Raw genomic sequence first — 25,095 nt, 5'->3', positions numbered from 1 at the left:
AGTACATTTGCATGTTTTTTTTTTACAAAGTTAGTGTCGATACCATAGACATCCTTAGCTTTGGAGGTTTTAAGAGCAGAAATGATCCTTGCTACTTCAGTCTCTGTTATGCTTTGTTGCTGGAAAGTAGTCGGATTGTTCTTTAAAGGACGAGGTATTATAGAAGATGCATTGGGGTCATTTCAGGTGAAATGACCAGATATTCCTTGGGGGTGTTGCTGCACCATTTTCAAATTAGTCCTAAATTTGTGTGCCATTAGATAGTCACAAAAGTACTTTCTATGCAAAATTGTAGGCCTGTAGCTCAAATAGTTTCTGAGTTGTGGGGGTCTGAAATTTTCTGAATTTGGGCTTTAAAAAGCCTCGCCAGCGTTTTCTTGCGTCTTTAAGTGGTTATTTCTCAGCCTCTAGACATACCAGAGAGCTGTGAGTTGGTAAACATGGCCTCTGCATGTAGCTAATGCCCCACAAACATCCCCAGGTGTTTCCCTACTCTCTGCAGGCCATGGGGGCTTGCTAAAAATGCTAAAAAAAATTAAGAGATACCTACTCACGAGTGGGATTTGGGACCTTAAAAGTACTAGAAATACTGCACAGAAGTGTTCTAACACCCCTGGGTTCCATTCTACACAAACTTGTGTGATAACTTAGCAAACTGGAGCTTTCTAGGTACCTCAGTTTGGAAAATATGAACTCCCAAAGTTGGACGAGATTTTTAATTGGCTATTTTTGGTGGCAAAAATCTCAGTGTGGGACAGGTACCAGAGACCCCAAATTTTTCTACAAGACAGTTTCATCTGTCTTCTATCACTGTACAAAAAATCAGCAGGGTTATATTTGTAGTTACTGAGATATTCTTACTCAAAATGGCATGGGTAATGTCAATTTTTTTTTTTGCTTTTCAGTACTTTAAATTGGGATACAAGTATTAGTAGTCATTCAAATGGTAGTATTATGTATGTTTTGTTCTTTCTGAAATGTTAGGTGACTACCTTCAAAAAGTGTAATGGTATAATTTAGGTATACCAAAGTTATAACTTAAGTAGGTTCTTTTGCTTGTAACATGACATTGCACAATTAAATTTAACATGTTTAATCCCACTGCACTTACACTGTAAAATTCAACATTATTGTTGTTATTTTTAAATGAATCAACCATGAACTACTACAGAGCTCCCTGAATTCAAGTTAGTACATGTAATTTGTATGTATGTTATAATTGCATGTATGCATTGCAAATGGGTGTCAACATGTCATATCTACAGGTATGGCTCTAAACTAGACCTTGTGACACGAAAGGGGCATTACATTTTTTTGCTTTTCAGTACTGTAAATTGGGATACAAGTATTAGTAGTCATTCCAATGGTAGTATTATGTGTGTTTTGTTCTTTTTGAAATGTTAGTTGTTAAAGGTGACTACCTTCAAAAAGTATAATGACATGTTGACACCCATTTGCAATGCATACATGCAACCATAAACTACTACAGAGATCCCTCAATTCAAGTTAGTACATGTAACTTGAATTCAGGGAGCTCTGTAGTAGTTCATGGTTGATTAATTTAAAAATAACAACAATAATATTGAATTTTACAGTATCAGTGCAGTGGGATTAAACATGTTAAATTTAATTGTGCAATGTCATGTTACAAGCAAAAGAACCTATACCTAAGTTATAACTTAGGTATACCTAAGTTATACCATTACACTTTCTGAAGGTTGTCACTAACATTTCAAAAAGAACATAACATACATAATACTACCATTTGAATGACTACTAATACTTGTATCCCAATTTAAAGTACTGAAAAGCAAAAAAAATAAAATAAAAAATTGACATTACCCATGCCATTTTGAGTAAGAATATCTCAGTAACTACAAATATAACCCTGCTGATTTTTTGTACAGTGATAGAAGACCGATAGAACTGTCTTGTAGAAAAATTTGGGGTCTCTGGTACCTGTCCCACACTGAGATTTTTGCCACCAAAAATAGCTAATTAAAAATCTCGTCCAACTTTGGGAGCTCATATTTTCCAAACTGAGGTACCTAGAAAGCTCCAGTTTGCTAAGTTATCACACAAGTTTGTGTAGAATGGAACCCAGGAGTGTTAGAACACTTCTGTGCAGTATTTCTAGTACTTTAAAGGTCCCAAACCCCACTCGTGAGTAGGTATCTCTTAATTTTTAGCATTTTTAGCAAGCCCCCATGGCCTGCAGAGAGTAGGGAAACACCTGGGGATGTTTGTGGGGCACTAGCTACATGCAGAGGCCTTGTTTACCAACTCACAGCTCTCTGGTATGTCTAGAGGCTGAGAAATAACCACTTAAAGATGCAAAAAACGCTGGCGAGGCTTTCTATAGCCCAAATTCAGAAAATTTCAGACCCCCACAACTCAAACTATTTGAGCTACAGGCCTACAATTTTGCATAGAAAGTACTTTTGTGACTATCTAATGGCACGCAAATTTAGGACTAATTTGAAAATGGTGCGGCAACCACCATCTGGTGAAACCACACAGAATGACCCATTGAAGACACTTTTAATTTCAGATACGCTGTCAATGAAATATTTTTTAAATTATTGGACACTGCCATAGGGTCCTTGACCAGGACGTTTTTCACTACTAATTCATGGGTCATAGTCTCCTGTTTGTCTTGTTTGCCTCGTAGTTTATTTAAAATTGTCCGTGTTTTCCCGTTACTTTTGGCACTATAGATGATGGAAATAAAAAAGTTTGCTTTGGCCCTTCTTAAAGTTTGTATGGCTTTGTTGTGTGTATATGTGTAATTTAACCAATCAGTGGACAGTCCTGACTTCAAATCTTTCTTGAGTAGTGCATCCCTTTATTTCAATACATTTCTGCAGTTTTGTTCCAACTATGGTCTGTCTTCGTCAGATGTCTCCGTCTCTGATGAAGACAGAAGGCTCCGTCGAAACATGTCAGGCATAATTTTGACAAAATTACGTGTCTGATCACAGAAAATAAGGTTTATACGTTTTCTTTCATCTTTGTGAATTTTCAGACTTTTCGGCAGCGTCTTAGTCATGTCAAGAAACCACTTCTTAGATAAACACTTCCTGTGCCACTGTAATGGTGACAAAATAAAAGCCCATAACATTAAAAATACGCCTTCAAAATAGAAGCCTGGAGGGAATGATTATTTTAACCTGAGCAAAACAAAGGCTTGAAAAAATGATGACCTGATCAACAGATCTTTATAAGAGTAACTTACACACAATTTGGTATTCATACATAACATGCACATGGATAACACATGCCTGTGCTCAGCACAAGGTCATTTTTTATTAAAGATTTCATCCATCGGAAATGATACAAATACTGAGCAACCTTGGCGTCGTACTGTGCTCTCTGTGTGCTTTTCTAGTTAATCATGTCACCTCAGTTTCAGGAAATACATTTTGCCAGTTAGACTTCTTTTCATAAAGAATTTCATAGTGATTATAAAATGTGACAAGAGCAAAGCAGACCTTGAAACCTTCTGAAATGTGTCAGGTACATTTTTAATAAACATTTAGATTCATTTTAGTATAGGCTTGGACTCTATATTGGAGATGCCCAATATTAAACGACTGAGATAGGGGTCAGGCACAAAGAAAACTTTGAGGACATCTCCAGTGGCCATGATTCTGCTCTTTTTGTTTAAGTAGGGAGATCAATATGATGGATCAAAGCAAATGTTGTTAGTTTCTCCCTACATACCACAAACAGCAATAAAAGATCAATAAAATTATACTATTAATAGATCTATAATGTAAAATTGATGTCTGACAATATAGAGTTAGGGAACATGAGGAGAGCGTTGGGTACAACATTTAACAGAGGACTCCAGGTTGAATGTAGGACAAATTGAAGTCCAGTTGAGGTATCAGACTACATTTTCAATAGAGGAAACTAAAGGTGACTTCTAGTGATATACTACACTTAAATCAATATGTAAGAAGAAAATCAAATATCGCGGTGAAGGAATCAAGAAAGAAAACAAGTTTTTGAGTTTCTAGTGTCCTGTTGAGACAATTTGAATTATAATTGGTGCTATATAAATTAAATTGAATTGAATTGTGCCAAATACCTGAATGGGCTCCTAAAGAGAGGTAAACATGAAAGATCTTGGATCATTTGACGTCTGACAAATATTTGCATTTGCAAAATGTTGGCTGTTAATGAGCTGGACTTGCTGTAAACCTCATTGTATAGTTGTCAGCTAACAAATTCCTTGTTCAGACTGATGGGCTTAATGAGCAGGAGGCTAATTGCTTTTCATTCTCTGCCTCTCAATTGTGTCTGTTTGCATGATTGACTGAGCCTGCTGAACCGTCCTGAAAACAAACACATCCCGTGACACTATGCCAGTTCCAGAATGCATTGCAGCATGACGGGAACAAAAGGCAGGTGCTGCAGGTGAAGATCTGATTTTGTGGAAAGCAGCAGTGTTATTGTTTTTGTTAGCTGTCAGGCATCTTGTGTTTCTACTTGCTGGCCACCAGGTGTCACACTGACACTTTGACTGAATGCTGGAGGGTTTACCGTCACTGCAGAGGAAGCAGACGCTCAAAGCTTCTGTATTGTGACAAGCGTTAATACAAATTAAACTGAATCAGTCCAAGAGGAGCAGGGAAATCTTCAGTTTTCATTGAATGAGTTCCAATAAAGATGTTTTCACACCTCTGACAACTTCCGTAGAACCCGAAAGAGCAGATTTGTTGTGCTTCTATACAATCTGCTGTCAGAGCCATGTGCACGTACACACGTCCCACACATGCACACTAGAAAAGCATGATGGCAACCTTATGACAAGGAAACTGTATGCTAACAAACAAACAAACATTATGACATACACAGATGTTACACCAAACGAGTTCTGGTGAATGATGCGCTTGCTGTTTGCAGTGTTTCAGTACTGGACAAAAATATATATATATCTGGTTTTGTTTTACTAAAACTCACAAGATTTACATTTAAAGTAATCAACTCAGCAAAATTGTGTGTATTTTAAAAGTGCTCCTTGTGTTCTCGACAGCTGAACAACCTGGACCCCGAACTCAAGAACCTGTTCGACATGTGCGGCATCTCTGAGGCGCAGCTAAAGGACCGTGAGACATCCAAGGTCATCTACGACTTCATTGAGAAAAAAGGAGGTGTTGAGGCCGTGAAGAACGAGCTGAGGAGGCAGGGTGAGATAACACACAGAAACACACAGCTTTGATGTGTCACACTGATCTAAAATAATGCTATAGAATAAAGCTCCGATCAGTGTCACTCGATTTTAATTTGCAGTGCTATAGAACTGTCTGTATAGTAGACATTGCCCAAGTTTTTATGACCATAGAAATTATAAATTATTTCTAAATAATCTAGATAATTCACTGGTATGTTGTTTTAATGTTTAAATTCTCCAAAACCCACTAGTTATTTGTCTTTTTGCTTCATTGCTTTATTTTGAATACATTTGAATTTTGCACTGTTGGTCTGATAAGACAAGCAATTGGATGTTTCTCACTTTCTCTGGTATTTTACAGAACAAATAATTGATTGTTTTATCTTGGCAATTAAGTCTAGTTTCTGTTTTTGCGCAAGTGTTGAACATACACTACCGTTCAAAAGTTTGGGGTCACCCAGACAATGTCATGTTTTCCATGAAAACTCACACTTTTATTCATGTGCTAACATAATTGCACAAAGGTTTTTTTTAATTATCAATTAGCCTTTTAATGTGATTAGCTAACACAATGTACCATTAGAACACAGCAGTGATGATTGCTGGAAATGGGCCTCAGTACCCCATGTGGATATCCCATTAGAAATTAGCCATTGGGGTGGCTGTGGATCAGGTGGTAGAGCGGGTCGTCCAATGATCGAAGGGTCGGCGGTTCGATTCCCGCTCTCGCCTAGTCATGTGCTGCATGCCAAAGTTTTCTTGGGCAAGATTCTGAACCCCGAATTGCCTACCAGTGACTGTTCCACTGGTGTATGAATGTATATTGACTGATGTTGCAGGTTGATTAGCAACCTGCACATTAGTGTGTGAATGTGTGTGTTTGGGTGAATGGGAGCAATTGTTTTAAAAGCGTCTTGAGTACTCTGATGAGTAGAAAAGCGCTATATAAGAGCAAGACCATTTACCATTGCCATTCCCAGCTAGAATAGTTATTTACCACATTAACAATGTCTAGACTGTATTTCTGATTCATTTTATGTTATTTTAATTGAAAAAAAGTCTTTTCTTTCAAAAAGAAGGACATTTCTATATGGCCCCAAACTTTTGAACTGGAGTGTAGATCTGGTAGTGGTCTCTGAAGCTCCTTCATGAAACAACCAAAAAAAGTTGCAGGTGTCACAGTTTGCAGAACAAATTGCACTGTTACAATTTAAAATGACAGAAAAGCTTTTTGGCTTAATGAAACATTATGATTCATCTCATGGCTTTATCTTGAACTGTCATTTTAAGACAGCAGATATGAGTTCTGCTTATGAAATTTATTCCCTCTCTGACTTTTTTTTATTCTTTGTGACAGGCTCTGGATACTTCTGTCCTGAGTTTTCCTCCATGTTTTATTCATGATAACCTGCACTGTTTTGAAAGCAGACGAAAGAAATGTAGAGTGATTGGAATAGGATTTTTTTGTGTTTATGTTTAAAACAGTGTTTTAAAAAATTGTTGTGAATCCCTCATTAGTCATGTAAATATAAATGTTATCAGTGGCTGGTAGGGTTAATCAGGTAAGTGAACAAGGTCTCTGCTTTAATTTTGAATGTCAATTGGTCAGCTGATTTTTTTTTTTTATTTATCTATTAGGGTCCGAGCACAGACGGTGCCGAGGATTGATGGTGGCAGGCACCGACGGTCCCAAGGCACCGCAGTGCCTAGGACCCTATTGAAACGCTAAGGTTTATTTATTAGGGTCCAAGCACCGATGGTGCCGAGGACCGACGGTGCCAGGCACAGATGGTCCCACGGCACTGCGGTGCCTAGGACCCTATTGAAACCCTAGGGTTTATTTTTTTTATTTTTTTTTTTTTTTTTTCTCTGGGCAAATGAATTGCCTTTTTGGTGACCTTATCATAGCCCAAAACATCAGGACTGGCGAAAATTTCATGTGCATGTGTGTGGCAAAATGGCTCCATAGCGCCTCTGCAAAATTGAAAATTTGGTCATTAGGTCAAATGGCAGAATGTTTCATCTACAGCTACAATATTTGGTGGGTATATGCAGCACATAAGAAAACGCAAAAAAGTCAATCACAGCCGTACTGTAAACCTAACAGGAAGTTGGCCATCTTGAATTACCTGTTAAATGAGCTCAGATTAATAACTCATCACGAGTTAGTCCGGGACGTCAAATTTGGCCAGCATATGCACCAATCTTACCTGATGAAAAGTTATCAAAATGTTGTGCAGAAGCCAAAGGGCGTGGCCATGGCGACGCCCACAAATATTGATCATTTGCCATGAAACAGAAAATGGTTTCGAACTCTGCTGAACATTCTCCAATCTCAATGAAACTTTACATGTATGATCAGAGACCTGCCCTAATCACAACCATGTGGCATCAAGAATTTGACATTTTTTTACACTTTCATGTACTATTGTCAGCCCGTTGGCCAGATTCAACTCAATTGTGGTGCCATAAGCCTCAACACATTGATGACGATTCCCAGTGAAAATGGTGACTTGTTATCAAAGGGCGTGTCTGTGGCGGTGCGGCGAATTTCGATGTTTTGCCATGAAAATTTAGCGATTTATATCTCAGCTGAACAAGATCTTATCTGCCCCAAACGTCACATGCTAGACACCAGGTCCAATCTGAAGACATCCACACTCATAAATTCTGAAAACGTCATAGCGCCACCTGTTGGTAACAGTAAGTTTAAGGCATTATATTTTCAGTTACTATGGCCCTAAACTTGGTGATATGCTTGAAATTGGTCAGCCAAGTCTTCACCTCTTGACAATCTCACACTGTGAAGGCTTTGACATTTCATGCGATGCTGTTGCCGTAACAACTAAATATTGCTATGAAAAACAAAGTACTGCCCAGTAGGCCCACCACCTACAGGGCAGGAAGTCGGGGTCGGGTGCTATGTCAACCGGGGAGTAGGCAGGAGCAGGCGCCTGGGTGTGCCGCCCCCTGGTGGCGTAGACTGGTTCTGGGGATGTGGAACGTCACCTCACTGGTGGGGAAGGAACCTGAGCTGGTGTGGGAGGTGGAGCGATACCGGCTAGATATAGTTGGGCTCACCTCCACGCACAGACCCCTCTCCAGGGTTCTGGAACCAGAATCCTGGAGAGGGGTTGGACTCTCTCCTATTCCGGAGTTGCCCAAAGTCAGAGGCGCCGGGCGGGTGTGGGGATACTCACAAGCCCCCGGCCGAGCGCCGCTTTGTTGGAGTTCTGTACGAGAGGATCGCCTCTCTGCGACTTCGTGTTGCGGAGGGGAAAACTCTTGACTGTTGTCTGTGCTTATGCACCGAACAGCAGTTCGGAGTATTCGACCATCTGGGTGGTGTCCTGGAAGGGGTACCGCCCGGGGATTCGATAGTTCTCCTGACAGACTTCAACGCTCACAGTGCAGTTGTGGTGGGGAGGGTTTTCGGTTTGGGAGCCTCAGGATCACATCTCTACTTTTTGCGGATGATGTGGTTTTATTGGCGTCCTCAGACCGTGACCTTCAGCACGCACTGGAGTGGTTTGCAGCCGAGTGTGAAGCGGCAGGGATGCGGCTCATCACCTCCAAGTCCGAGGCCATGGTTCTCTGCCGGAAACCGGTGGATTGCTCCCTCCGGGTTGGGGGGGAGTTGCTTCCCCAAGCGGAGGAGTTCAAGTATCTCGGGATCTTGTTCACGAGCGATGGGAAAATGGAGCGAGAGATGGACAAGCAGATTGGTGCGGCATCAGCAGTAATGCGGGCATTGTACCGATCTGTCGTGGTGAAGAGGGAGCTGAGCCGTAAGGCGAAGCGCTCGATTTACCAGTCCATCTACGTTCCAACCCTCACCTATAGTCATGAACTTTGGGTAGTGACCAAAAGAACAAGATCACGGATACAAGCGTCCGAAATGAGCTTCCTCTGTAGGGTGGCTGGACTCAGCCTTAGAGATAGGGTGAGGAGCTCAGACATCCGGAGGGAGCTCTGAGTAGAGCCGCTGCTCCTTTACATCGAAAGGAGACAGTTGAGGTGGTTTGGCCATCTAATTCGGATGCCTCCAGGGAGACTTCCTTTGGAGGTTTTCCAAGCACGTCCGCCTGGGAGGAGACCCCGAGGTAGACCCAGAACTCGCTGGAGGGATTATATATCCCGTCTGGCCTGGGAACGCCTCGGGATCCCCCAGGAAGAGCTGGAAAGCGTTGCTGGGGGGAGGGACGGCTGGAACAACCTGCTTTGCCTGCTGCCTCCGCGACCCGGCCCCGGGTAAGCGAAAGAAAATGGACGGAAAACAAAGTACTTTTTGACAGGTTAGGAATACTCCAACGCTCACTAAAATTACCACACACATAACCATCGACCCAAGGAATGACAGTGTATGCATCTTGCCACAGCATGTGGTATCGCGCCCCCTACAGCTTTTTTTTTTTTACACACAGCCCTTGAGGTGTGTTTAACCTGCATCCACGAAATTTGGGAGGCTTATAGAGTACATCAGGATGCACAAAAAAGCCTCTTGGAGCGATACCCTAAACCCAACAGGAAGTCCCCCATCTTGGAGTAATTGTGAGAATTTTGGGGATTTTTGTCATTTTTGAGAGCGAACTCCTCCTAGGGGGTAACTCCAGGAGACCTGAAATTTTGTCAGTCCACACAGCAGGACTTGGTGATGAAAAGTTATCAAAATGTTACCCAGAAGCCAAATGGTGTGGCCATGGCGACCTCTAGAGTTTTGATGCTTTGTCATGAAACATCAGCTGTAGTATCTGTAGCATCCTCTGCATGCTCCAATCTTTCTCAAACTTTCCATGTGTGATCACAGTCCAATCCTGATCACATCCATAGGCCAACATACACTCTCAGTCGCAGCGCCACCTGCTGGATGGACAAGAAATGCTGTATAACTAGCCTGTACATGCTCCAATCTGCCTGAAACTTATCAAATGTCAGAGTCCAGTCCTGATGACCTCCATTGATTAATATACGGTCACAGTCATAGCGCCACCTAATGCATTTACAGGAAGTGCTGTGTAACTAGCCTAAACATGCTCCAATCTGCCTGAAACTTTACATGTGTGATCAGAGCCCAACCCTCATCACAACCAAATGCTGAAATACAGTCATAATCATTGTGCCACCTGGTGAATGGACAAGAAATGCTGTATAGCTTAGCTGTACATGCTCAAGTCAGCCTGAAACTTTATATGTGTGGTCAGAGTCCAACCCTCATCACATCCACTGTTCAAAATACACTCTGTCGCAGTGCCACCTGGTGGATGGACAAGAAATGCTGTATAACTAGTCTTTACAAGCTTGAAACTGTTTGAAACTTTCCATGTGTGATCAGAGTCCTATCCTGATAACACCCATAGGCCAGTATACACTCTCAATTGCAGCGCCACCTGGTGGTTGGATGGTAAATGCTCTATAACTAGTTTGTACATGCACCAATCCACCTGAAACATTGCGTGTGTGATCAGCATCCGTTGCTGATGATATCCATTGGCGGAAATACGCTCTCAGTCCCAGCGTCACCTGGTGGACATGCGTGGATTTGCTGACCAACAAGGATGCGAGGACCCGTCCAATGCTGCTTGCAGCTTTAATCTTTTATTAAAACACACCAGATATCAGACCATGCCCAGTAGTAATTTTAAGTGCTAAAACTTTGAACTGCAAGTACACACGTGGACAAAATTGTTGGTACCCCTCAGTTAAAGAAGGAAAAACCCACAATTCTCACTGAAATCACTTGAAACTCACAAAAGTAACAATAAATAAAAATTTATTGAAAATTAAATAATCAAAAACAGCCATTACTTTTGAATTGTTGATTAACATAATTATTTAAAAAAACAAACTAATGAAACAGGCCTGGACAAAAATGATGGTACCTCTATAAAAGATTGAAAACTATTTGACCAGAGTGACATGATTAACTCAGGTGTGTCATTTAATTGACATCACAGGTGTTTCCAAACTCATAATCAGTCAGTCTGCCTATTTAAAGGGAGACAAGTCGTCACCCTGCTGTTTGGTGAAAAGGTGTGTACCACACTGAACATGGACAACAGAAAGCGAAGGAGAGAATTGTCCCAGGACATCCGAAAAAAAATTATAGACAAACATCTTAAAGGTAAAGGCTATAAGACCATCTCTAAACAGCTTGAAGTTCCTGTGACAACAGTGGCTGATATTATTCAGAAGTTCAAGACCCACGGGACAGTAGCCAACCTCCCTGGACGTGGCCGCAAGAGGAAAATTGATGACAAATTGAAGAGACGGATCGTTGGAATTGTATCCAAAGAGCCCAGAGCAACCTCCAAAGAAATTAAAGGTGAACTCCAAGGCCAAGGTACATCAGTGTCAGATCGCACCATTCGTCGTTGTTTGAGCCAAAGTGGACTTCATGGGAGACGACCAAGGAGGACACCACTGCTGAAAAAAACTCATAAAAAAGCGAGACTGGAATTTGCAAAAATGCATGTTGACAAGCCACAAAGCTTCTGGGAGAATGTCCTTTGGACAGATGAGACCAAACTGGAGCTTTTTGGTAAGGCACATCAACTCTATGTTCATAGACTCAAAAACCAAGCATACGAAGAAAAGAACACTGTCCCTACGGTGAAACATGGAGGAGGCTCAGTAATGTTTTGGGGCTGCTTTGCTGCATCTGGCACAGGGTGTCTTGAAAGTGTGCAAGGTACGATGAAATCTGAAGACTATCAAGGCATTCTGGAGAGAAATGTGCTGCCTAGTGTCAGAAAGCTTGGTCTCAGTCGCAGGTCATGGGTCTTCCAACAGGACAACGATCCAAAACACACAGCCAAAAACACCCAAGAATGGCTGAGAGAAAAGCGTTGGACTATTCTAAAGTTGCCTTCTGTGAGCCCAGATCTGAATCCCATTGAACATATGTGGAAGGAGCTGAAACATGCCATTTGGAGAAGACACCCATCAAACCTGAGACAACTGGAGCTGTTTGCTCATGAGGAGTGGGCCAAAATACCTGTTGACAGCTGCAGTACGCTTATTGACCAATACATAAATCGTTTAATTGCAGTGATTGCCTCAAAAGGTTGTGCAACAAAATATTAAGTTATGGGTACCATCATTTTTGTCCAGCCCTATTTCATTAGTTTGTTTTTTTAAATAATTATGTTAATCAACAATTCAAAAGTGATGGCTGATTTTGATTATTTAATTTTCAATAAATTTTTATTTATTGTTACTTTTGTGAGTTTCAAGTGATTTCAGTGAGAATTGTGGGTTTTTCCTTCTTTAACTGAGGGGTACCAACAATTTTGTCCACGTGTGTAGTTAGTGGACATTTCCGGTTTAAGCAGCTTATGGTCAAAACAAACATCTGTCAGTGTATGAACCATCAACACTTTAAACATATGCTGCAGCTCGATCTGGTCATGCATGTCAAAACAGGTCTCCAGAAGATAACCTGTTCAAAGCGGGTTTTACACTGCTGACATGTTGGTGATGTTATTTTTGATCTCAACACTGGCACACAGAGCCTGTTGTATGCAACACTTCATCACTGGGACTCGCCTTTCCTCCTTGCAATATTTTGAACTGATCTGCTGACCAAAAAAGTGCTTTGAGATCCAAGTACAAACAGAAGTGATGGGCTCAAATAAAGCTACCCACCTTCTGAGAGCTTAATGGAGCAAGGCTTTTAGAAAAGGAGATCTCTCATCAGCACAGACATGCAGTGTTGGAAATCATTTTGGTGTGCTTCTAGTCTTAAGCATTTTTAATAACCCATATTATATACTTGAAGTACCAAAGTACTGTACTGTACATTTCGAATCACATGATACACACTTAAGTGCATTCTGTTGCCTCATATTGTCACATACAAACTATAGTTACCTTCCATGATGGTTTATTTCCAGAAAAATTCTAACATATACAGTACAATACAATGACTTTATTCATCCCCGAAGGGAAATTCAATTGTCTGGTCTCATCTATTTACTTTTAAATTAAATAGTCTGATTGCTAATGGCAAGGAAGATTATCTGAGTCTTTATTCATTTAATTTATTATTTATGCTTCTGAATATACAGTAGCTAAACAGTGTGTTTAGTCTTGTATTTAGAGAGAGGGACTAAATTGTTGATTTCAGGGACAGGTTTGCATGCTGGTTGAATTTTGATTTGTTACCAATAGGGATAGTTATTGAAACACATCATTTAATGGACCCCAGGGCTAAATTATTTAATACTGGAGGATCAATAAGTTCTGACGGTGTCAGTTCTGCTTTTGGTACTGCAAAAATTAGGAAATTAGATTTCCTGTGTGTTACTGCTACATAACGGTTGTCTTGCACATTTTGTCTCAAAAAAATCCATTTCTATGTAACGGTCAGCTTTTACGTGGTGCAGCACACTGCTAATAGGTTAGAGAACATTCAAAAGTGGTTTCACTTCACTAGGAAATGCTCGTTGCCACAATGGCGACATCTGCGGAAGCATCCAGTAAACGGTCTTTATTGACAGGCAGGGAAATGGAAAATTATGTCTTGATTTAGTTTCACTCTTTCTATAACTCAGTGTTAGTGTTAAAAAATAGATTTAAAAAAACCTCAGTGCTCTGTTCAATTTTTATTTAAAAGTGAAGAGCAAAAGAAAGAAAATCTGACGGAGACTAAATAAAGCAATGGTATTTTTTTCTCCTGAAAAATAAAAAATGAACCAGTAAAACAACCCTCAAAATATTGAATAGATAAACAGTATCTAGAAGAGTGGGTGCACCGTTAAAATCTTAACAATCCCTATCCTTAGTTGCTAGACCGGTAAAATAAAGGGGTTTGTTAAACTTTGACACCCAATAAATCTTCTATTAAACCTTTTACTTTCATTGGCCTCTTTGGCCTGTCTTACTGACAGTACAAGCTTCTGCAAGGGAATACATCACTAATATATACAAATGGCTGACAAACCTGGCAAATCAACCAAAAAACTTGAAAGTCTAGGAAAACACTGCGAAATGCAATATTTGCAGGTAGATATTCATAGCTAAGGGAGAGATAATGCATACTTTTACCTGCCCTGGTTTAGCTTTGATAGTTAATCAATGTAGCTTCTGTTAGACTCTTTGTCTACAAATTGATCCTTAACCCTTTAAGCTTCAGTCAATTCCAGCCGTTTTCAGTACAAAAAAAATCGCTAATATTCTATTTTTAAATAAAAAAAAATGACGAAAAATACAGGGAATATTGGACGCACATCGCGAGGTGCATTTCCTTGAAAACGACCGATTCGGGGATTTTATACCGACTTCAGGACATGTTTTGGACAAAATAGTTTACTGGCTTGTGTCGTCTGGATGTAAAAAGGTTGGATTATGGCCGTTTTTTGTGGAATCTTTTTTTCTGTGTGTAATAATGAACCCAGAAATGTGAGTCGCGCTGTGTGCGTTGAAGCCGTGTATAGAGAACGGATGGATGAATATTTGTTTTTGTCGGACAAATGTGTTTTTCTCACCCGCTGTGGTAATCACATCTGAAAGTGGTTTATACCGGCGGATTCATGAGAATCTAAGCTTTCCATCGGTGTATAGTGTTTGTATAATCGGGTTTGCAGCCGTCGGACATTCTTGAAATTCCTATGCAAATTAGTAAGTGTACCGCCGGCGGTACACCTACGACGCACTGAAGCGTAAAGGGTTAAAGCAGAGTGACATTGAAACAGATCAGCTAAAGTTTTATTACTGTGCCAAAAGAAATGAAAACAGTATGTCTTGATTAATTAATGAAGATTGAGCAAACATGCCGAAGTCAGTTTTGTCACCATGAGAGCATCTAAAAGTGTGCGATTGTCTCTGTGCTGGCCTTATGATGGACTGTTAACCTGTCCTGTCCTGAGTGTCTCCTCCTATTGCCCAGTATCAGAAACAGATGGATGGATGTAGTGAAGCTAAAAGACTGATGATTCTTGTTCAGCTTGATCTCATATCTCTCATCTCTCCCACAGCACCCCCTCCACCGCCCTCTCGGGGCGGTCCCCCTCCTCCTCCTCTGCCTCCCCACAGCTCAGCTCCACCCCCGCCTCCACCTCCACCCTCCAGAGGAGGCCGAGGAGCCCCTCCTCCCCCACCTCCGTCCAGAGCCCCCGCCTCGGCTCCTCCGCCCCCACCTCCCTCCAGACCAGGAACTCTGGGCGCCCCTCCTCCCCCACCTCCTCCCACCAGAGGAGGTCACCAGCCACCTCCTCCTCCCCACCACCACCATCACCAGCCTCACCCCCCTCCTCCTCCATCCTCCTCACACTCCTCCATTGCTCCACAAGCTCCACCCCCTCCGCCTCCTCCTCTGGCCCAGCAATCTCCAGCAAACAGTGCCCCTGCACCACCTCCTCCCCCTCCTCCTCCACCTCCCCCACCAGGCCCACCTCCAGAGATGGATGGTGTGGGTGGAGGCGGAGATTCACCTCATTCGCCAAGTCCAGGTGGAAAGTCAGCGCTGCTGGAGCAGATCAGAGGAGGAACTCAGCTGAAGAAGGTGGAGCAGAACCACCGAGCACCAACGTCCAGCACCGGACGAGAAGCCCTGCTGGACCAGATCAGACAGGGAATCCAGCTCAAGACTGTGAGACCCTTGCAGTGATTTCCCTTCACATGCTATATGCTTAACTCACCCAGGTTAACACAGTTTGCAGTTCATGGCAGATGAACATGATACATTCCTTTGAAAGATGACACTGTATTTAATATCTCACTTCATAAACATTATGTTTTGAGGTTTTTGTCAGTAGGTAAACTAATGTTGAGGTTTTATCTGTACTGTATGAGCAATAACTGCTAGTAAGTAATTCACCATGACTTTTTATCTTTCAAATTTACCAAAATGTCAATGAACCAAAAGGGGAGACAGTCTGAGATTTCACAAAGCATTTTTATGAGTACTTACAAGCAAATGGATGCCATTTATGAGTGAACTGGTTTATTCAGACACAGGTAAGAAGTGTATTAAATCTGCCACAGTATGAGAGAGGAGATTCAAAGTGTTCATAATTTCACGTACGTGACATAAAGAATCACTGTCATTCTTAACCACACCAAGATGAGAAAACTGATGCTGATCTCTTGGCTGAACGTTTACGTAAAGTTTACTTTATCTGACCCACAAGGGTTCCTTTAAAAAAAAAAAAAAAAAAAAATCGAGTGCGCTGGTTGCTCAGCTGTTACACAATACACAGTGCAATACAAAAATGTTGCCCATCCAGAATGTTGTACGTGAATATACCTGTGATTTATATGGACATATGTAATTGTACCTGTAACAAACTGGTCTGGGCCTGTTTGTGCTTGTCCAGGTGTCGGATCATCCAGAGTCTGGCCCTCCAATGTCAGCTCCAGCTGCAGGCATTGTCGGTGCTCTTATGGAAGTGATGCAGAAGAGGAGCAAAGCCATCCATTCCTCAGGTAACTGCGGAGAAGTTTCCTGTGCCATCTGGCCAGGGACGTTCTCCCAAGATACACAGATAAGCCAAAGAATAGTTTTACATTTTCTTGAGATTTGAATTACAAGATTAGTACTGCTCTAATCTCTTCAGTAAAAACTAAGTTACTAAGCTGCATGTTAGCTTACCTTAAGTCAAAGATTGTACACAGGAAAGAAAGGATTAAAGAGAGAAGGTTTTGTCACTGATCAACCACTGTTGATCAGGGTCAGATGACCACATGAGAGGTTTATGTGAAAAGATGTGAAATTATGCTGGAATGCTGCTTTTAGTAAGTTACACTGAGGGGCAGCATGAGGTTTGTTATTTTGATCTCCATTTGTTGATATTTTGAATGTGCCAAATTAGCACAAGTAATACTGAAAGATTTTGATAAGCATTAGTAGTTTTCACAAGTACTGAAGCATTTCTAGACAGGGTATGCTTTTCAATGCTTCACCATCACCGCCAGTGCATTTTGTGCAATCAGACCTGTTAAATCTTATCAGCTAATTTGGGCTACGTACTATATAGTTTTACATTACCTGTTCACTGTGTAAATCATCTGTGTTAATAGTCAAGGATTTAACTTTGAAGACTTCATTTCATTTCATTGATTATATAGTTTTTGCTTATGTATTTGTCTGTATATATAGCCCTGTGATAGACTATAGACTGGCGACCTGTCCAGACTGTATTGCTGATTCATTTAATGTTATCTTCATTGAACAAAATGCTTTTTCTTTCAACAAGGACATTTCGAAGTGACCCCAAACTTCTGAACAGTAGAGTAAAAGTCAAAAATCTGTGTGTACTTGCTTATCAGAGTTTCTAAAACTGCCTACTTTCTCAACTGTTCCCTGTAGCATCTAATTCAGACTTCTCCTTAAGGGCAGAAATTGTTTTCTTCAGTTTCTCAGTCTCTCCAGGATTTCGCAGGCGTTTATCGTGATTGTTGCGGCCGAAAATGCCTGAATTCGCGGCAGCTTTTCTAAAAAAATTGCGATAAAAGTTGCGATGTTTTAAGCTTATTTGTTGTGATGAAACTGCTAGAAACAGTGACAACAGCTAAAAAAGTTGCATTTTTTCCAGCTTGTAGAACATGTTTCAACATTGTAATTGACAATATTTATTCCAAAATTAATTATTAAACGTTCCAACCCATTTCCACAAAAGCTGGCACACCACGGTAGGAAATTAGCAGCAGCCAGATACTGGTTTAATATGATGTGGTTGGTGGATTTGCAGCACAAAATGATGAATTTATTATTGAATGAATCACATGGACATATCTGTCAGTGGTTTAAAAAGTTAATTTCACTTCCTGGCACATACGTGTTCACACACACGCTCACGGTTTGTCACGTCAGTTAGCAAGAACAGCACTGAGAGAGTGCAATCCTCCACCAAGACTGTTCATTACCTGACCTTGTGCTGAACACAGGTGTGTTTCATGTTTGTGTGCATACCGAATCACGCAACCTAAACATGTAGCTGGCGACGGGAATTGATGGGACTCAGAAACACCCCCACAATTTAATCAGTTGTTCCTTGTGTCATTTCCAATACGTCCACAGTGGTAGATTTGTAGTAGGATCACAATCCTGTTACCATGGTTACCATGCTGCTATCAGACGCCGTGCCGCTATCTCAATGGGAAATCCTTAACAAATCCGTGGAGCCAAACTTTAAGCTGTATCACTGCCGAAGTCTGATAATTTGGTCCTTGTGTCATTTCTGAACAACCCTGAAAATTTCATTCAAATTCCCGAGTCCGTTTTTGAGTGATGTTGTGATGATTGTCACATAACTCCGCCGTGTTCTTTGGTGAAATAATTAATCTAATTTACCTCATTCTTTCAGTGCTCCAATGGATCTGGATACAACCATTTCCGTCATGGTGATTTGTCTGGTCTGTTGTCCGCTCATTTCAGCTGTTCTAATATGTTCCAATCAATCAAACTTTATATCGCACTTTTCATACAAAGAATGTAACGCAAAGTCTTGTACGTGTGTACGTTTGCGCTGGGAGCTGCTATGATTGGTGGAACTCACGAGAGGCGGGCCAAAATTGCGGGAAAGTTGTGGTGATTGGACAAAATTGCAAGGCCGCGCAAAATTCACTGAGATTGGTTGATTTCGCGCTATCGCAACATCGCGAATTCCTGGAGGCACTGGTTTCTTTTTTATTTAGAAAGAGCACTTTCAAATGGCAATGTCATAATCACATATAATAATCAGCGTAAAACATATGTAGACAATGGCATTATCAAATAAGTAGTCACAGATCATCTGAGTATATACTCTGTATACACACGTGGACAAAATTGTTGGTACCCCTCAGTTAAAGAAGGAAAAACCCACAATTCTCACTGAAATCACTTGAAACTCACAAAAGTAACAATAAATAAAAATTTATTGAAAATTAAATAATCAAAATCAGCCATCACTTTTGAATTGTTGATTAACATAATTATTTAAAAAAAAAAAAACTAATGAAATAGGGCTGGACAAAAATGATGGTACCCATAACTTAATATTTTGTTGCACAACCTTTTGAGGCAATCACTGCAATTGAACGATTTCTGTATTTGTCAATGAGCGTTCTGCAGCTGTCAACAGGTATTTTGGCCCACTTCTCATGAGCAAACAGCTCCAGTTGTCTCAGGTTTGATGGGTGTCTTCTCCAAATGGCATGTTTCAGCTCCTTCCACATATGTTCAATGGGATTCAGATCTGGGCTCATAGAAGGCCACTTTAGAATAGTCCAACGCTTTTCTCTCAGCCATTCTTGGGTGTTTTTGGCTGTGTGTTTTGGATCGTTGTCCTGTTGGAAGACCCATGACCTGCGACTGAGACCAAGCTTTCTGACACTAGGCAGCACATTTCTCTCCAGAATGCTTTGATAGTCTTCAGATTTCATCTTACCTTGCACACTTTCAAGACACCCTGTGCCAGATGCAGCAAAGCAGCCCCAAAACATTACTGAGCCTCCTCCATGTTTCACCGTAGGGACAGTGTTCTTTTCTTCGTATGCTTGGTTTTTGAGTCTATGAACATAGAGTTGATGTGCCTTACCAAAAAGCTCCAGTTTGGTCTCATCTGTCCAAAGGACATTCTCCCAGAAGCTTTGTGGCTTGTCAACATGCATTTTTGCAAATTCCAGTCTCGCTTTTTTAGGAGTTTTTTTCAGCAGTGGTGTCCTCCTTGGTCGTCTCCCATGAAGTCCACTTTGGCTCAAACAACGACGAATGGTGCGATCTGACACTGATGTACCTTGGCCTTGGAGTTCACCTTTAATTTCTTTGGAGGTTGCTCTGGGCTCTTTGGATACAATTCCAACGATCCGTCTCTTCAATTTGTCATCAATTTTCCTCTTGCGGCCACGTCCAGGGAGGTTGGCTACTGTCCCGTGGGTCTTGAACTTCTGAATAATATCAGCCACTGTTGTCACAGGAACTTCAAGCTGTTTAGAGATGGTCTTATAGCCTTTACCTTTAAGATGTTTGTCTATAATTTTTTTTCAGATGTCCTGGGACAATTCTCTCCTTCGCTTTCTGTTGTCCATGTTCAGTGTGGTACACACCTTTTCACCAAACAGCAGGGTGACTACTTGTCTCCCTTTAAATAGGCAGACTGACACATTATGAGTTTGGAAACACCTGTGATGTCAATTAAATGACACACCTGAGTTAATCATGTCACTCTGGTCAAATAGTTTTCAATCTTTTATAGAGGTACCATCATTTTTGTCCAGGCCTGTTTCATTAGTTTGTTTTTTAAATAATTATGTTAATCAACAATTCAAAAGTAATGGCTGTTTTTGATTATTTAATTTTCAATAAATTTTTATTTATTGTTACTTTTATGAGTTTCAAGTGATTTCAGTGAGAATTGTGGGTTTTTCCTTCTTTAACTGAGGGGTACCAACAATTTTGTCCACGTGTGTATCTCCATATAGCTCTTTCAGATGTTTGTGAACCTTTATGTAAACATTAAGTGTGAATTATTTACAAGAACACGGCAGGCCTAGACATTGGAGAGGTATAGAAACAAAATATCTGTCACACAACGGGGCTGGTGAACCCAAGCGGCAGGCAGGCAGGCAGACAGATGAATGAATAAGGCTTTAATATATAAGCAGTGTTTCCCCTCCCATATAACCAGCGAGGCGGCCCACCTCGTCGGTATAGGCCACCGCCTCATTAAAATACTGCCGACATTGCCGCCTCACTGGTCTGCGGCGCAAAAAAAAAAAAAAAAAAAAAGTGCAGTGCAAAACCCGCCGGACCGACGAGACCGTCCGTCTCCACCGTCCCGATAGTCTATATAATCCCCCCCCCGTCAACAACTTTCAGCTGAAAGTGACCCTACCACCTCACAGCCATTTCAACCCAGGGGAAACACTGTATAAATGAACGACGGGGCACTCAGAAAAAGAGGCACGGGGAATTAACAGAATGAAAAAAGGAAGCTAAACAGAACTAAAGACGGACCCGAAGGCCGAGTAAAACTAAACATGAAACAGAACTAAATTACGGGAGAGATGGAAACTCACAGACTGTCCAGGGTGTGAACGGGCGGAACGGGCAAACGGACGGAGCAGTTGGAGAGACGTGGCAAGGGCAGGGAAACAGGTATATTGTCCAAGGGGAGATTAAGTCCAGGAAGCGGCGTGCAGGAGATGAGGAACGGTGTGCAGGGTTTAGCAGAGTTGCGTGGTGTGGCATGGCAGATGAAGCATGGAGCAATGAACCAGCAGAGAGTTGTGCAAGGAGACAGGCTTATATGCAGCGGTGATTGTCAATTCCTGCCAGCTGCGCTCTCCGCACAGCCGTTCATCGTTTTGGCTGATTAAGCCAGTGCACTGGAGCAGGAGGATCTTGACAATATCAGTACATCCATACAACAAAAATAAAAAGGGTCAGGTTACAGGTCTCAAAAAATTACCTAGGTCAATGCAACACTGTTTGCCTGACCTTTTCCAATAATTTAAGAGAAGTCTGGTCTTATAGGTTTAACATACTCAGTCCATTTGCTCCCAATTTTGTAAAAATCTATCTTTCTGAACTTGAAGGGAATATGACAGCCGCTCCATTATGTAAATTTCGTAAATGATGTCTATCCATTCATCTATAGTGGGTAAGTGGGGTTTGAGCCAATTTCTCGTAATAACTTTTTTGCTTCCAGCCAGGAGAATTTGAACCAACTTTTTATCTTTGTTTCTCCATCCATCAAATTGAATATCTCCCATATAAACTGTATCCATAATAAAAGGAATATTGACTCCAAATATATAATGTGTTTGTGGATTTCCTGCCAATAAGGAACAATGACTGGGCAGTTCCAGAAAACATGATAATGATTGGCGTCGTCCTTCCCACATTGTCTCCAGCAGCTTGAACCCCCTCCCCCATGTCTCTTTTGTAAAGGTGTAATAAAAAACCTAGCAACGTTTTTCCAACAGAATTCACGCCAATTTGTCGAGCAAGTTGAAGTCCATTGTATGAGACATATTCTTTTTCAAGCAGCCTCTGTTATAATCAAATTGCCTTCTTTTTCCCCACTTTTCTTTTATATACCACATATTTCCTGATTTGGGATGGAGTACATCTTTATATAGTTTAGAGATAATCTTAGTACACGGAGATTCTGATACTGACAAAAGAATTTTCAGAATTCCTGTTTCTATTTTACCTACATTTGGTCTCAGATTCTGGTTGAGGCACTGGTTTCTGTACAGCTTGTGGCTTCTGTCTACAAAACCTTGACCTGACATTTTAATTTTTCTTTTCCCAGACGAAGACGACGATGATGACGAAGAGGAAGACTTTGAGGATGACGATGAGTGGGATGACTAGTGCAGATTTGTCTCCTCAACTCCCACCCCCAACCCCCCAACCCTGCACCTACAGCTGACACTTAAATATCTCCTAAATATCTTCCAGATTCTGACTAAAATTGTAATGTAAATGTTGTAAGAATTTGCTGTATATTTATTTTTGCCTTTTTGCTTTTTTTTTTTGGTTGTATTAATCTGTGCAATACCTCATCCGTTAAATCTGTTACATTCACCACACACCCTCATCGTTACAGCTCTTCCACCGCTCCTATGTCATTAAAAAGCACTTAAATCCATCATCAGCACAATGTGAAGATGCCACCAGCTACATTTCATTGTCAATGATCAATAGTATAAACACTCTGCTGAAAGGAGTTGGAGACCTTGTGTGGTCCTTGGGAATTTTTTATTTTTTTTATATTGTTCACGTTATTTGAGAAACTTAAAAGGAAGACTTATGCGCAACCAAACAGGCAGGATCCTCTTTGTGTTTGATAGTAGTTGGTTTAAATGCAAGAGAACACTATTTTCTTACTGCGCTTCTTTTCATACCTTCGAGTTTCCTACTAAATCGTAGTTTAGTCGCGTTATTTTTACATGAAGGCATCTGATGACCACAATGCAGCAGCTTGGTTGCCTCGTGGATGTTCAACTTTTATTTATGTTATTGAAGTCATTTATTTGCACAACTGTCTCTATTATAGTTCGGTTTCTTGTTTTTTTGGTTGTTTTTCTAGATGTGCATTTGTCAGTAATAGTCTTTATTTTATTTCAAGCAGGATGTATCAACGGTAAAATCTTTTGAAAAGCTTAAGGACTTGCAGTATTGCAGCCTTTAAATGCAGTTCCAAACATGACTGACAATGTTTAAGTTAGCAACTTTTTTAAGGCTGAACACACATGAACTCACACTCCTCACTGCGTGGCATTTGTGAAATGGTAAGAATTTTGTTCTTATGTCTGGTTGGTTGTTTTTTTTAGTAACATCATTCTATTATTCCCCGCAGAGGGAGCATCAACAGAGTCTTGCATCATAGCAAAACTAAAAATTTATAGTTTTGCACACACATACACGCATCAATCATACATCAGTTCCGTCCTTAACAAACTATGATTTTATGCAATGTGACTGTAAATGCCTCCTAATGGAAAATAGTAGAAAAAGCAAATAATAATGAACCAAATGTGGCATTTTCTAGCAGCTTGTGGGTTTGGCGATGCCTGTGATCTTCTGTAAACAGTGTAAAGAAATAATTGACGCTCGTTTTAACTGTTTGTCTTAGAGTTTTTACATCCTCCAGTGAGGCTTAATGCTGCATTGAGAAGCCGAGATACTGACATCAAACCTGTGAAAAGGGTTGGGGGGGTGGGGGGGCAATGAGAATACTAAATTGTATAACTAAATAAATGTTAATATTTACAGAGAGGAGTTTGTCTTCTGTTGATTGTCATACTGGTTTAGAGGGAATGGTCAAATCATTCACCCACTGAAGAGTTACTGGTACAACAATAATGTTTCCCTTTATTGTTCTCCAAAGAGGAATGCTGCTGCACAGTGGCTTGGTGGTTAGCACTTTTACCTTGCAGCTAAAAGATCCCCAGTTTACATCCCAGCCTACGCAGGATCATTCTGCATGGAGTTTGCATGTTCTCCCTGTGCGTGTGTGGGTTTTCTCCAGGTACTCTAGCTTCCTCCCACAGTCCAAAAACATGCTGAGATTAACTGGTAACTGTAATTTTTTGTCTGTATATGTAGCGCTGTGACAGACTGGTGACCTGACCAGGGTGTCCTCTGCCTTCATCCTAAGAGAATAGACTCCAGCTCCCACATGACCCTTTTGAGGATTAAGCAGTGTATTGATGATGGATGTTCAGTGGGGTTGAGACCATGTGACTGTGGAGGAAAGCGTAAATTGGTCAGCTCACTTTGGTCATCTTTGGTCTTCAGGTCAAACCACTGAGGTGTGTTTGGACTCATTACTCTGCTGCTGTATGATTCCACCATAAAGATCATAAAGAGTGGAAAACCTCTTCTTCTTGGTCAGGGTGGAGTTGACTGAGCCCCAGAGTATGAACTCTTAATTTTCATAGCAACATGTTTCATGGTGGCTTTGCTAGATCCTGACATCATTCCTTCTCCTCTCAGTATCCTTCCATTTACCCTTCTGTTACCTCCACTAATCTAAATGGATTTATCAGTAAATAGATATATGTTCTTCCAATATGTTATTTCCAATAGGCGTGGTCTCACTGTATAATTCTTGATCAGCTCACCAAGTTCAAAGTGAGGATGTTTAGAAGTAAAAGCCATTCATGGAATAATGTCACCACAACAGTTTGAAAGGAAACATCCGACACCTGCATATAGTGCTATTATGCTATTTATCTTATCAATAACCAAGAACAATTATACTAGAATCAAGTGGACGCAAACCAGAAATGCCATTAAATATTGATATTTTTGGTGTCAAACTGAAGTGTGACTTTAGTTCAGAGCTGCACCAGTAGGCAATGCAACTTGAACTGAATTGGAGTTTCTACTGGTAGAGATTACAATCGCAATCTCTACTGGCAGAGACTCCAGTCACAATCTCTACTGGTAGAAACTCCAATTCTACCAAATCGCAGTCTCT

The 25,095-nt window shown here is 40.9% G+C and overlaps 1 protein-coding gene across 2 annotated transcripts in view; it reads left to right on the top strand.

Annotated features, from left to right (window-relative positions):
* The window catches only part of wasla (WASP like actin nucleation promoting factor a), a 58,429-nt gene extending 34,697 nt beyond the window's left edge, over window positions 1–23,732 (top strand). For both annotated transcript variants that reach the window (XM_051951572.1, XM_051951573.1), the window contains 4 exons: window positions 5,042–5,195; window positions 15,154–15,767; window positions 16,495–16,603; window positions 22,420–23,732. In XM_051951572.1, coding sequence (XP_051807532.1) covers window positions 5,042–5,195; window positions 15,154–15,767; window positions 16,495–16,603; window positions 22,420–22,481 — 939 coding nt within the window. In that variant the 3' untranslated portion in view covers window positions 22,482–23,732. The remainder of the gene's footprint in view (window positions 1–5,041; window positions 5,196–15,153; window positions 15,768–16,494; window positions 16,604–22,419) is intronic.
* The last annotated feature ends 1,363 nt before the right edge of the window (window positions 23,733–25,095 follow it).

Source organism: Acanthochromis polyacanthus, chromosome 8 (assembly GCF_021347895.1).
Source record: "Acanthochromis polyacanthus isolate Apoly-LR-REF ecotype Palm Island chromosome 8, KAUST_Apoly_ChrSc, whole genome shotgun sequence".
Classification (NCBI taxonomy): domain Eukaryota; kingdom Metazoa; phylum Chordata; class Actinopteri; family Pomacentridae; genus Acanthochromis; species Acanthochromis polyacanthus.
The sequence above is the reverse complement of the archived record's forward strand: the minus strand, read 5'-3'. Positions and strand labels throughout refer to the sequence as shown.